The following is a 14,331-nucleotide window of genomic DNA, read 5'->3' as shown; positions in this document are numbered from 1 at the left end:
GACTTCAATGGAGGCAGACCTGGCCTTAGAAACACTGAGCCCCTGAACTGCAGGAGACCCCCAACCCAGCTCCATTTTTTATTCAATCACTTATTCATTCATTCACTCATTCTCTTGACAAATGTTTACTGAGTATCTACTATGTGTCAGGCCCATCTCTTGGCTGACATGACCCTTCCCTCTTGGATTTCATGGCCAGGTCTCACCCAGTAGACACTGAATAGGTCGCTGCCCTGCACAGAGGCCACAGCAGTGGAAGCGGAAGCTTCCTGGGCCCTGCTGGCCTCTCACTCCACCTGGGGCTGCTGTCAGATCCCAGGCTGAGGGGTGGGGTCCAGGGGGCGGCCCTGTGTTTCAGGCAGGACAGGGAACCACACTGTGGAAGTCCAGAGGAAAAGGTCTCCAGGCACTTTCAAGGGGTGGGAGGAAGTTCATTGGCTGGCCCGGGGCCTCCAGTGAGAGAGGGAGACGAGAGGAAGGGCTGGAGAAGGGAGTCTCATCCTCAGATCACACGGGGCCTTGAACACGCGGTGGTGACCTGCACTGCTAGCCCAGGTGGTGAGCTGCAGGAGGGCCTCGATGGAGAAGCGGTGTTTTAGAAATCTCCCTCCCTGCTGCTGAGTGGAGAGCGGCCTGGAAATGGAGGGACCGCTGGGATAGTCCAGCTGCGAGAGGGGATGCTGGGGGCGGGCTGGGGACAGAGCAGGTGCGCTGGGAGTGGGCAGGTCTGAGAGCTCTCTGTGGGGGTCAGGCCTGGCCCAGATGGGGTGGAGGAAGAGGGGAGATGGGAGTCCAGGACTGCTCAGTGTGTTCCTGCCTGAGAGCCTGCTGCGAAGTTTACAGGGGGCAGCTGGGTGTCTGGAGTCCCACAAGAAGGGACAGATTTGAGGGGAAATGGATGCACGTGGTTTAGGAGGCTGGGCTGGAGGCCCTCTGACATCCCAGGGGAGGTGTCCATGGATTCAGGGCTCAGGAGAGAGCCCCGGCACCGCTGAAGGCAAAGGTGGTGTCTGTATGCCCCATGGGGGTGGAACTAGAGGAGCTGCCGAACCCCAGTAACTCCCACCTGAGCGGTGGGCAGAGGTGACTTCTTTCACTCGTCCTGCTCCTCTGGCCCTCACTCACTCAGTGATGCGAGCCACATGTCATCTGTCACTGCTACTTGCTGAAGGTTTTATTAAGGATGAGTATCTAGAGAGTGGTCATTAGCAGATGGCAGAGCCCAGGCCTCCTCAGGTGTGACTGGCTCCCCAAGCACAAGATGCTGGCGGAGCAGATGGGTGGCCCCCCAGCCAAACCTGGCTCCCCTGGAGAACAGAGAGGCCCCTGTGGTTCGGACAGGGGATTTGAGTTCGGACAGGGAAGGTGAGTTCGGCCAGGGTGGTCACTGCAGTGGCCATGGGCTGCAGAGAGCAAAGAGGACGCTGGAGAGGCAGCAGGCCCTGACGAGAGGGTGTTAGTTGCAGCCAGCACTGGGCTAAGGGGCCCCATGTCCCCTGCAGGTGCTGGGAGCTAGGATGAAGCTTGACAGAGTCAGGGGGGTGGCGGGGCAGGGGCCAGAGAGGAGGCTGTGCCAGCCTGGGCCCCCGGCCCTGGGGGGGTCCCAGGGCCCTGAGCACATGCCCGCCCCGCCCACAGGCATCATCGACAGCACGCACACGGAGCAGCGGCAGGTGGTGGCCGTGACGGGGGACGGCACCAACGACGGGCCTGCGCTCAAGAAGGCCGACGTGGGCTTCGCCATGGTAGGAGCGCACGGGGGCTGGGGCGGCAGCTGGCAGGAGCCCGCAGGCAGGGGCTAAGGGGGACGCGTGGACCACCAGCCTCCAGCAGGGGGATGCAGGAACCCCGGTGCTCACGCCGCCCACCCTCTGTCCACCTGACACTCCCAGAGGTCTTGACGCTCAGCTTGGCCTCAAGAAGGGAGGAGAGAGCTTCCTGCAGTGATGGGTCTGGGGAAGGGAAGGGAAAGAGTGGAAGGGCCCCCTTCCTGAAGGCAGAGGTTGGCCTCAAGGCTGGGTCTTGAAGAGTAGGGGTAGGGTGTGTGTGTGTGTGTGTGTGTGTGCGCGCGCGCGCGCATGCATGTACACTTGCGTGTTTGGTGTGGTGCCTGGGTTCCTGGGCCAGCTGGACTCTGCTACTGGGACAGGCAGCCTCCTGTCTCCCCACAGCCAAGGGCTGACCAGCCTTGCTTGGGGAGGAGAGGGCACGTGTTCCGAGGCCTGGCCTCTCCCAGCAACCACGTGGGCAGACACGCTCCCGTGTGGTCTGCAGTGCTGGGGATTCGTGTGTGTATGTGGGCGGTGGTCGGGGGGTGAGGATGGTGCTGCTAGAGCTGCTCGCCTCTCCGGTCGCCCCAGCCAGGCTCCTGTCCCCATCCTCACAGGGCATCGCAGGCACGGACGTGGCCAAGGAGGCCTCGGACATCATCCTGACGGACGACAACTTCAGCAGCATCGTCAAGGCGGTGATGTGGGGCCGCAACGTCTACGACAGCATCTCCAAGTTCCTGCAGTTCCAGCTGACCGTCAACGTGGTGGCCGTGATCGTGGCCTTCACGGGCGCCTGCATCACGCAGGTGGGTCCTCCAGGGGTGGGCGGGGTGGGGCAGCTGAAGCCCGGGGGAGGACGGGCACCACACACAGGGGCTGTCCCAGGCTGTCACAGCTCCATGCTGAGGGCCAGGAACCGCATCACAGAGCCACCCACGTAGGCACCAGCCGCACAGAGTGCAGGAAAGGAGGCTCAGAGAGGTGGCAGGACTACCCCAAGGTCAGCCAGCCAGTGGAGATACCGGCCCTTGTTCTGGGAGGCAGGAGAGGGACCCCCTCCAGGAAGGCAGGGCCCCTGGCCACATAAAGGGGCAGAGAGAGGCCGGCACCAGACAGGCAGCCAGCTGGCATCACGGAGCTGGTGCGGCCCTGGGAGCCCCAGCCGTGGCGTGGAGTGCATCAGGGAAGGCCTGAGTGCCTGGGTTCCTGGGCTGGGTGGACTTGGTCACTGGGAGAGCAGGAGTCGGCCCCACCTTTACAGCCAGGTCTGTAGCAGCCCCGTGTCCTGGGCCCTGTGGAGCTGACAGGCAGGCCCAGCCCCTGCAGCCTCACTGCCTCCTCACCCCCCTTGTGCGATGGGAACTGTGTTGATCCCCATTTCACAGAGGCAGAAACTGAGCCTCAGAGGATGGACCAGCCAGGTGCCTGCCATTCCTCCCGCAGCCTCCTGCCTGCCTGTGGCCAAGGGCTGACCAGCCTCGCTTGGGGAGGAGAGGGAAGGCCTCTCCCAGCAACCATGTTGGCAGACAAGCTCCTGCCCACAGGAGCCCCCAGAAGCCCAGAGGCTCTGGAGGACAGAGGGGCCCATGGGGTACCTGCCCAGTTCAGTTCAGTCGCTCAGTTGTGTCTGACTCTTTGCGACCCCGTGGACTTCAGCACGCCAGGCCTCCCTGTCCATTGCCAACTCCCAGAGTTTACTCAAACTCATGTCCATCAAGTCGGTGATGCCATCCAACCATCTCATCCTCTGTCGTCCCCTTCTCCTGCTTTCAATCTTTCCCAGCATCAGGGTCTTTTCTAATGAGTCAGTTCTTCACATCAGGTGGCCAAAGAATTGGAGTTTCAGCTTCAGCATCAGTCCTTCCAAAGAATATTCAGGATTTCCTTTAGGATGGACTGGTTGGATCTCCTTGCAGTCCAAGGGACTCTCAAGAGTCTTCTCCAACACCACAGTTCAAAAGCATCAGTTCTTCGGTGCTCAGCTTTCTTTATTGTCCAGCTCTCACATCCATACATGACCACTGGAACACTGGAAACCCCATAGCTTTGACTAGACGGACCTTTGTTGGTACCGGTACCTCTGTCCTGAAGAGCTGTGTAGCCCAGGGAATACTGTTCCCTCTGTTGAATTCTGGGCCCTTGAGGACGCATATGGCAGCTCCCAACACCCCAGCCCTGAGAGTGAGAGCCCTGGGCTGGAGCGGAGGTGGGGAGGTGGTGTCCCTTCTGCTCACCAGGCCCTTCTCTCCTGCTCTGTAGACAAGAGGCTCCCTCTAGTGATGGTTTAGGGAAACTCACGCCAAGTTTCTTGGAGACCAGCTGGAGCCACACGGGGAAACTGAGGTGCCGAAGGGACGGTTTGCCTGAGGTCTTGGATTGAGTTGAGGGCTGTGAAGGCCTTGGTGAGGATAGAGGGGCCCTGACCCCAAGGTGCATGTAATCAGAGGAGGCTGATGGACAGGAAGAAGCTGAGGGGAGTGGGGAGCGTGACTGAGCTGGGGTGGAGGTGGGAGGGGTGGCCTGGGGGAGGGGAGGTGATAAACATCTAGGAGGTGAATGAGGGTGTGAGGTGTAGGCGGTGGGGCCTCAGGAGCCACACTGAGAGGACCAGGGGGCAAGGAACAGCCCACCCCAGGCTGTTAGGTGTATAGGGCCTGTGACCTTCCTGGAGGAGGTGTCCACCTGTGGGCGAGGCTGCGGCCACAGGGCCAGGTCTGGACTGGAGGGAGGGTGATGTGGGGAGAGGTAAGCAACTGCATCCAGGGGTAGGGCCGAGGAATGGGTCACAGGGAACACAAATTCAAAAGGTAAGGGAAGAAGGAGCTGGAGAAGGAGTCAGAGAGAAGGGCGCCCAGAGAGGGGTCAGGATGCAGTCAGATTCCTCGAGGTTCAGTGAGACGGGCCTGGAAAAGAATGCCTCAGTCTGTGACAAGAAAGGTGGTGCTGCCCTTGGGGAAAGGCATTTTGGGGGGTGTGGAGGTGTGAGGATAGGATGGGGGACAAAGGATGGGGTCTACACACCTTCAGGCAGCACAGACCACAGGAGACGACTGTGCACAGACGTGTAGGAATACGTGATCCCGGTCTCAGCCAGGGAGACATGGAGAAGGACCCAACCCAGAATGTGGAGGGCAGGAAACCCATAAGTGGGGAGATCCTGGATGAGGTTTGGCTTCCTCTGTCCCTTACTTGCCTAAAGTTTCTACCAGGACAACATTTTTGTGTGTGTGTGTGGAGTTAGGAGAAGGCAATGGCAACCCACTCCAGTACTCTTGCCTAGAAAATCCCATGGACGGAGCAGCCTGGTGGGCTGCAGTCCATGGGGTCGCTAAGAGTCGGACACAACTGAGCGACTTCACTTTCACTTTTCACTTTCATGCATTGGAGGAGGAAATGGCAACCCACTCCAGTGTTCTTGCCTGGAGAATCCCAGGGACGGGGGAGCCTGGTGGGCTGCCGTCTATGGGGTCGCACAGAGTCGGACACGACTGAAGCGACTTAGCAGCAGCAGTGGACTTATTGAGACACACAGTACTTGCTTCATGTAAACAAAAAAGGTGAAGAGAAATCGGGTCGTGGTAAAGAGAAATGGTGTGGACCTAACAGAAGCAGAAGATATTAAGAAGAGGTGGCAAGAATACACAGAAGAACTGTACAAAAAAGATCTTCACGACCCAGATAATCATGATGGTGTGATCACTGACCTAGAGCCAGACATCCTGGAATGGGAAGTCAAGTGGGCCTTAGAAAGCATCACTATGAACAAAGCTAGTGGAGGTGATGGAATTCCAGTTGAGCTATTTCAAATCCTGGAAGATGATGCTGTGAAAGTGCTGCACTCAATATGCCAGCAAAGTTGGAAAACTCAGCAGTGGCCACAGAACTGGAAAAGGTCAGTGTTCATTCCAATCCCAAACAAAAGCAATGCCAAAGAATGCTCAAACTACCACACAATTACACTCATCTCACACGCCAGTAAGGTAATGCTCAAAATTCTCCAAGCCAGGCTTCAGCAATATGTGAACCGTGAACTTCCTGATGTTCAAGCTGGTTTTAGAAAAGGCAGAGGAACAAGAGATCAAATTGCCAGCATCCGCTGGATCATGGAAAAAGCAAGAGAGTTCCAGAAGAACATCTATTTCTGCTTTATTGACCATACCAAAGCCTTTGACTGTGTGGATCACAATAAACTGTGGAAAATTCTGAAAGAGATGGGAATACCAGACCACCTGACCTGCCTCTTGAGAAACCTATATGCAGGTCAGGAAGCAACAGTTAGAACTGGACATGGAACAACAGACTGGTTCCAAATAGGAAAAGGAGTGCATCAAGGCTGTATATTGTCACCCTGCTTATTTAACTTCTATGCAGAGTACATCATGAGAAACACTGGGCTGGAAGAAACACAAGCTGGAATCAAGATTGCCGGCAGAAATATCAATAACCTCAGATATGCAGATAACACCACCCTTATGGCAGAAAGTGAAGAGGAACTAAAAAGCCTCCTGATGAAAGTGAAAGAGGAGAGTGAAAAAGTTGGCTTAAAGCTCAACATTCAGAAAAAGAAGATCATGGCATCTGGTCCCATCACTTCATGGAAAATAGATGGGGAAATAGTGGAAACAGTGTCAGACTTTATTTTGGGGGGCTCCAAAATCAAAAATCAAAAAAAAATCCAAAATGGTGATTGCAGCCATGAAATTAAAAGACGTTTACTCCTTGGAAGGAAAGTTATGACCAACCTAGATAGCATATTCAAAAGCAGAGACATTACTTTGCCAACAAAGCTCCGTCTAGTCAAGGCTATGGTTTTTCCAGTGGTCATGTGTGGATGTGAGAGTTGGACTGTGAAGAAAGCTGAGCACCGAAGAATTGATGCTTTTAAACTGTGGTGTTGGAGAAGACTCTTGAGAGTCCCTTGGACTGCAAGGAGATCCAACCAGTCCATTCTAAAGATCAGTCCTGGGTGTTCTTTGGAAGGAATGAAATACTTTGGCCACCTCATGTGAAGAGTTGACTCATTGGAAAAGACTCTGATGCTGGGAGGGATTAGGGGCAGGAGGAGAAGGGGACGACAGAGGATGAGATGGCTGGATGGCATCACCGACTTGATGGACATGAGTTTGGGTGAACTGTGGGAGTTGGTGATGGACAGGGAGGCCTGGTGTGCTGCAATTCATGGGGTCAGAAAGAGTCAGACACGTCTGAGCGACTGAACTGAACTGAACTGAAGGAGAAATTGGATGGTAGTGAAAAGGGGACAGGGTGCCAGGCGTTGTTTGTGAGAAGGAGAAGCCCGAGTCATTGATTCACTGATGGTTAAGGGGAAAGAGGCAGCAGGAAGCAGGGGAGCTGGGGTCTGTGTGGAAGATGCTTGTGGGGGCTCTTGACCTGAGCCTGGACGAGACATGGCCAATCGGGGCTGGAGGGGAGGAGTGAAGATGGCGGGGGTGTGGCTATATTTACAAAGCACAGGGTGTGGAAGTGGTGGCCGTGATGCCTGGGGCTTGATTTTCTCCCTGGGGGAAAAGACAGCGCTGAGGTGAATAGGGCTGGGTGGTTCTCCACGGAAGGTCTGACAAACCTACTCAGCACCCACTCTGGAACCCTGGGCTGGGCTGGCCAGCCAAGGGAGACACACTGGCAGAGCTGGCCTCAAGGGGAGCAGCTTACACTCTGGCGATGAGCCCCACGCCAGGCACATCAGGGCAGTGGATGGCCAACCTCCCGTGATAAATATCTAGGAGGTATTCATCACTACCGTCTCACCCACGGTCCCCAGGACTCCCCCCTGAAGGCCGTGCAGATGCTCTGGGTGAACCTCATCATGGACACGTTCGCCTCCTTGGCGCTGGCCACTGAGCCGCCCACCGAGACCCTGCTCCTGAGGAAGCCGTATGGCCGCAACAAGCCCCTCATCTCTCGGACCATGATGAAGAATATCCTGGGCCATGCCGTCTACCAGCTCACCCTCATCTTCACCCTGCTCTTCGTCGGTGAGTCCCCTACCTTGCCCACCCAGGACTCCATGGCCCAGACCCGGCCGCTCTGGACTCCCAGTCACCCGCCTGTTTGCTGAGGAAGTAATGGAGGCCCAGAGAGGTGAAGTTAGTGGCTCGGGGTCACACAGCAAATCTTGGGTAGAGCCAGGCCCTGGCCCAGGTCTGGCAACCCCAAAGACTGGGCTTTTCCCACTGATGACAGCTCTGGACACTGTGTACACATTGTGCAAGGCAGGGCGTCATGCCAGCCCCCCCAGGAGCCCGAGACACTAGGGGGAGTGACCGGCCCCTGTTCTCAGCACTCCCACACGTGACCCTTGCCCGGTAGAAGGCTCCTCACCAAGGCCTCCTGGAAAAGAGCCACACACCTGCCTACAAGCCAGCTGTTTCCACACTTTTCTTGGGCACCTGTGCCACCACCCCCATGACAATGAGGCACCAGGGACAGAGAGGGGAGGTGACTTGCCCAAGGACATGCAGCCAGCCTGAGGGGGCACCTGGGCTGAGAAGAGACCTGGCTGGAACTCAGACTGGCCTGGCTTCCAGGGTGCTTCCAAGGTAATCCGACCCCTGGCACCTGGAGGTGCCCAGAGGCAGGCAGATGGTGGCCCAGGGTCACACAACAAACTGGGGCCAGTGGGATTCCCTCAGATCCCTGAGCTGGGCTTTCGACGCCAGCAAGCCTGGATGGGGTTGGGGCAGGAGCCCATTTCTCAAAGGGCAGTTCTTGTTCGTTGTGCTGGCAGGATAGTTGTAAGGATGATCGTGAGAAGCCTTAGAGGATGTTCGGGAATGCAGAGCAGCAGAGACTCACAGAGAAAGCTGTCAGTTGGGGAAGAAAGGAGGAGGAGGCCCCTGGTTGACTCACTGGCTTCCCCACTTGAGCATCTGCTCTGGGTGCTTCTGGATTCAGCTAGACTCTCACCGTCAGAAAACCCCACAAGCCCTCCCAGCACCAGCTTGTGCGGCGCTGCAAAAGGACATGGGATGGCATCAGGCATGCCATGGGCGGTGTCCGCAGAGCAGCCGGGAGCTGTGTTGCCCCACCACGTGACAGCCCCCATGGTGTCATTCTTTGAGCCCTCTCAAAGAATGAGGGAGGCCACCTGGGTGGGTCTGGAGCCAGCCTGGCCTGGAAGGCTCACCATCCATATCGGAACTGGTCTGTCTTGTAACAGCCCCTTGAGCTCCCAGAGGTCTCCGCAAGGACATGCTCAGTTACAGGCAGCCACACTTTTGGGGGAACCCAAAGCTACAGCTTCCGTGGTGGCTCAGACAATAAAGAATCTGCCTGCAAGGCAGGAGATCTGGGTTCAATCCCTGGGTAAAGGAGGTCGCCTAGAGAAGGGAATGGCTACCCTCTCCAGTATTCTTGCCTGGAGAATTCCAAGGACAGAGGAACCTGGAGGGCTATAGTCCATGGGGTCTCAGAGCGTCAGACAACTGAGTAACTGAGAAACAACACAAGTGCAGAAAGCCAAGGCCTCCCGCCAAACGTTCCAAGGCCACGCCCTGTCCTCCCAGTCCAGAGGAGTTTGCCAACCAGGGGCTGCTTTTTATAAGCCCTGTTGCCTGGAAGCACAGCTGGCCTCCCGCCTTTATTAGATTTCCTCAAAACACTGGAAGAAAGTTCACCCAAGGCACTTGGCCCCTAAAGAAAGGGTGCTGTTACCCCTTCACTTACACCCCATGGCGCAGGCCCACCTAGCCCCCCAGTGTCCAGAGAGTGCCTCCCGCATCTGGGTGACCCTCCTGGCTGCTCAGAAGAGGCCTCCACACAGGGCCAGGCGTCCCTCCCAGTCCCGACCCTCAGCCCAGCTCCCGCCCTCTTGACTTGGCAGGCGAGAAGATGTTCCAGATCGACAGCGGGAGGAACGCACCCCTGCACTCGCCGCCCTCCGAGCACTATACCATCATCTTCAACACCTTCGTCATGATGCAGCTCTTCAACGAAATCAATGCCCGCAAGATCCACGGCGAGCGCAATGTTTTCGACGGCATCTTCCGGAACCCCATCTTCTGCACCATCGTACTGGGCACCTTTGCCATCCAGGTACCAGGCCCCCATGCTGGCCTGGCTGGTGGGGGGCTGGGCACCTTTGTCATCCAGGTACCAGGCCACCATGCTGGCCTGGCTGGTGGGGGGCTGAGCACCTTTGCCATCCAGGTACCAGGCCCCCATGCTGGCCTGGCTGGCGGGGGCAGCATCAGGCAGCCGGAGCCCCTCAGCAATGCCCTGGGAGCCCAGACCTCTGAGCTGGCCCCTGATGGCCTTTCTGTCTCTCTCTGCCCCCTTTCTCTCCAGATAGTGATCGTGCAGTTTGGGGGGAAGCCCTTCAGCTGCTCCCCGCTGCAGCTGGACCAGTGGATGTGGTGCATATTCATCGGGTTAGGAGAGCTTGTCTGGGGCCAGGTGAGTACTGCAGGTGGGCAGCGCGAGGGGCCCCTCAGCAGGGACGCCCTGGAGAGAGCACTGGCTGGGGGAGTCCAGGATCCTCACCCATAGGTCCTGGCTCCTGCAAGGACTAGCTGTCTGGCCCCCATTTCTGGGGGCTGGAGCAACAGGGGTTGACCCTGGTCTCACATGATGGTCACGTGGGTATCGCCACTATGACTTTTGCTTCCAGCTATACGCTGCCGAGGGGCTTCCCAGGTGGCGCTGGTGGCAAAGAACACACCTGCTGACGCAGATAGATGCCAGAGTCGAGGGTGCAGTCCCTGGGTCGGGAAGGTCTCTTGGAGAAGGGCATGGCAGCCCATTCTAGTATTCTTGCCTGGAGAATCCCATGGACAGAGAAACCAGGCCAGTGGGCCACATACAGTCCATGGGGTCTCAAAGAGTCACACACGACTGAAGCGGCTGAGCACACAGGCGTGCACACATACACCACTGATCCTGTTGTTTGATATTTTCTTTTAATCCTGTCTGGTTTTTTAACTGAAATTTATTTCAAAAGGCAACTTACATTACTGATAGGAAAATAAGTATTATTTGCCATAAACAGAAACTGATAAAAAAAAAAAAAAAAGTAACATGATCAATGTTATTAAACTCTAACTAGATGTCATGACCAGCCAAGGCTCAGAGCCCGAGGCGGCCAGCTGTAAAGGGTGTCACAGGGGTTGTGGCACCCAGCAGAAGGTCCTGCAGAGAGCTCCGAGGGAATGTAAGAGGGGTGACCTCCGCTGCATCGTGGTGCTGTCTGCAGCCATCCGTGACCCTCCGAGGCTCTGGGGAACCCTGGGCTGGCTCCTCTCCAGAACGTCCCCCCACCAAGCCACACGCACACACACACATGCACCATCGCGAGCTCACAGCTCGCAGCTCAGAGGACATGGTGTCTGGAGCTGGATCTAGGCAGAGGGCCCCGGCAGACCTAAGACATTGGTCTTGCCTTCAAGCTGTTTCCAGGCTAAAGTGGGAAACTCCAGTGACAGAAATTAACTAGAAGGTCAAGAAGGAACTTTAGTTTCACTCAAAATAACCTTCTTTAAACTTCAGAGTGTCTTTGGAGAGTTGATAAACTAGATTTGACTTAGCAAGCCCATTCCCCGGGCACCCTTGAGCCTGGACATCTTTGTCTCATGGGGGCCTGCTCCCTCAGGGAGCCCTTGGCATCTGGACAAGATGGTTCCTGACCCCTAAGGACGATGCCACCTCAGACTCCCAGGGAACCCCTGAGAGTGTCCAGGCCAGCCCCTGTCTGTCCCTAGAGAAGATGTAAGCGGCCTCTGACCCCAGCCACCTCAGTTACCCCATAGGGCCTGCACTCAGGCCTCAGCCCTACAGACAAGCCGTTTGGAGGAAGAGTAAGAAGGAAGACATAGCCCCTTCCCCTATTGCCTTCCCTTCCAGGAGGGCAGACATTCCAAGGGTCTCCCAGCATTGACTACCCCCAGGCACCTAAGCTCCGAGCCCCTGTTGCCCAGGGTTGGGCACCCCAGGGACCTCAGGAAGAATTAAGCCAGTGACTTAGACACACCATGTCCAACTCTGAGAACTGGCCCCCAAGCTTTCCAGAAGGGAAAGCTAGAGCTCAGAGAGGTTACATGACTTGCCCAAGGTCACGTGACCAGTGAAGTCTGGGGTAGTCAAAGTCACGTGTATGTCCAACTCCCAAGATTTCCCACCATGTCCTGCTGACTCTGGATAAGCGAGGGAATTAGAAAGAAATCTAAAGATTGGGTTGGGGAAGAGGGGAGGTGAGTTGACGGTAACTAGGTGAGTGAGTGACAGGAGCCGACCCCTCCACGAATGCTGACGCTAATGGCTGGGCCCCTCCGCAGGTCATCGCCACCATCCCGACCAGCAGGCTCAAGTTCCTCAAGGAGGCGGGCAGGCTCACGCAGAAGGAGGAGATCCCCGAGGAGGAGCTCAACGAGGACGTGGAGGAGATAGACCACGCCGAGCGCGAGCTGCGGCGGGGCCAGATCCTGTGGTTCCGAGGTCTGAACCGGATCCAGACGCAGGTACTGGCAGCTCCCGGGGCCGGGTGGGCGGTGACGGAGATGAGGGGCGGGCCTAGACCCCACCCTCTGATCAGCCTCGGACGCACCGAGGCTCCCCGCGTGCGCTCTCCCTGGCTGTGCGAGGGAATGTCCCACCTCCCCGTCCACTGGGCGAGGGGGGTCACACCAGGGTCACGCCCACAGTGGACTTTGTGGGGAGGGGTGGCTCTGAGGGCCGAGATTGGGGGGGGGGCTCCCTTCAGGGCTGTTGGGGGGCGGTGGATCAGGGCTGCCGGCTGGCTACCAGGAGGCCACGATGGCGGCTTGAGGCCAGAGTGGGCCCCAGATTCTCCCCGCCAGGGGGTCAGCCCTGAGGCCCGGCTCTTCTGCACACAGCTTCCTCCTGGGGGTGGGAGGGGGTGGGGCGGGTGCTTCAGGCACTCCCCCAGCCCCCACTGGGGCGTTGAGTCAGTTTTGGGGAACAAAGTTCGTTTTTAAAACACACACTGCAAGGACACAGACGCAGAGCACTGGTGCAGGATGTGTGTTCAGCCAAGAGCAGATTTCTTCCCCACAGAACAGAGCCTGCCACCAGGCGACACACACCAAGAAGGTGGGGCCCCCACACTCACAGCATCCCTCTCCCTGGGTCAGCGTTACAGTTCCCAGGGTGCTTTCACAGCCCTGTGTGGTGAAGAACAAAAAGACCCAGAGACCAAGAGTGGGGCAGTTTCCTGCCCAGCCGGCCTGGGAAGGTCATGGCGCCCCATCCCACCCCACACCCTCTGGGAAGCACGTCAGGGGCCCCCAACCTTGGGCGCGCAGCCCCGCGTGGCAGACCACTGCATTTCCACCCATTCGCAACACAAACAGATCACCTGGGCTGCCTCACCCTGCACAGGGCGCTGTCCCAAACATCTCCTGGGCCTTTCCAGCCCCCCACCTAGCTTTAAGGCTAACTGACGCTTGGGAAACAGCCCTTTGTGAGCGCTGGGTGCAGGGGAGCAGCTTGCAGACCCAGAGCCTCCTGACGGCCAGCATTGTGGGCGCTGGAACTAGCCCTCCTGGTGGCCCCTGGCCACCCTCCCCATCCCCCACTGCCCTCGAGGGCTGGCAGCTGTCACACGGAGCCCTGAGACACCCACCTGCTGACACACAGCCCGGCCGCCAAGCCCTTCAGGAGGATTCCAAGGACTGTAGTTTCTTGAGCAGGCACGAGTCCCGTCCAGCCTGACTCTTTCGTACCACTAAGTGGGTCAGTGCTTTGTCCCTCACAGCTTAGCCCTGCCAGGTAGGTTGGTGGCACTGCCCCTTCTGAAGGACAAGAAACTGCCTCCGGGCAATGACCTGTCCAAGGGCACCTAGCTTGTACATGACAGAGCAGGTATCTGGGCCAATGTCGGTCCTCCCCGGAGTCCCCTCCTCACCACTCCGGCTCCACGCCTGGTCCCAGGGGCTGAGCACCCCCTCTGCCTGCAAACCCCACGTTTAACATCCCCCCCAGCCCACCGGCCCCCAGGCCTCTAGATCGGTGCTGCTGCCGGGCCCTGGGTCTCCCCGCTGTCCCCGGGCCCCGGAAGCCCAGGTGCCCGACTGAGCAGATGTCTCTCAGAGCCTTGGACGTGTCTGGTATTGTCGTCTTGGTGTAAGTGGCGTGTCGTCTTGCCGTGGCTGCGGCTGTCCTCGTGGCGTGGCGCCTGTCAGTCGTGAAGCTGTCGTGTCCGTTCTCTTCGCAACTTGTCTCGTTCTCTCCTCCGTTGCAGATTGAAGTAGTCAATACTTTCAAGAGCGGAGCCTCCTTTCAGGGGGCCCTGCGGAGACAATCCTCCGTCACCAGCCAGAGCCAGGACGTAGCCAATCTCTCTAGCCCTAGTCGCGTGTCGTTGTCCAATGCTCTTTCCTCTCCGACCAGCCTTCCTCCTGCTGCAGCTGGGCGTGAGTGTGACCCCCTTACCGCCTCGGGAGCCGCCACTGCCAGTGCCGCGGGGGGCAGGCGGGCAGGGGCTGGGGGGCAGCCAGCCGCTCATGGTTAGGCCCAGGGAGCTGAGGGGCCCCGACCATTGAGGAGGAGGGTCCCAGATGATCAGCCGACCACAGCCAGGCACGGG

At 57.9% G+C, this 14,331-nt stretch overlaps 1 protein-coding gene across 8 annotated transcripts in view; it reads left to right on the top strand.

The window, feature by feature from the left end:
- Positions 1-14,331, top strand: part of ATP2B2 (ATPase plasma membrane Ca2+ transporting 2) — a 142,647-nt gene that overhangs the window by 118,440 nt on the left and 9,876 nt on the right. For 4 of the 8 annotated variants that reach the window (XM_070359196.1, XM_070359195.1, XM_070359194.1 and 1 more), the window contains 6 exons: positions 1,639-1,745; positions 2,387-2,578; positions 7,555-7,768; positions 9,616-9,827; positions 10,080-10,187; positions 12,062-12,244. In XM_070359196.1, the coding sequence (XP_070215297.1) occupies positions 1,639-1,745; positions 2,387-2,578; positions 7,555-7,768; positions 9,616-9,827; positions 10,080-10,187; positions 12,062-12,244 (1,016 nt within the window). Of the gene's footprint in view, positions 1-1,638; positions 1,746-2,386; positions 2,579-7,554; positions 7,769-9,615; positions 9,828-10,079; positions 10,188-12,061; positions 12,245-13,986; positions 14,159-14,331 lie in introns of all 8 variants that reach the window. The other 4 variants (XM_070359199.1, XM_070359197.1, XM_070359200.1 and 1 more) reach the window with 2 other exon arrangements.

The sequence above is a fragment of the Bos mutus genome, chromosome 22, assembly GCF_027580195.1.
Source record: "Bos mutus isolate GX-2022 chromosome 22, NWIPB_WYAK_1.1, whole genome shotgun sequence".
Classification (NCBI taxonomy): Eukaryota; Metazoa; Chordata; class Mammalia; order Artiodactyla; family Bovidae; genus Bos; species Bos mutus.
The sequence above is the reverse complement of the archived record's forward strand: the minus strand, read 5'-3'. Positions and strand labels throughout refer to the sequence as shown.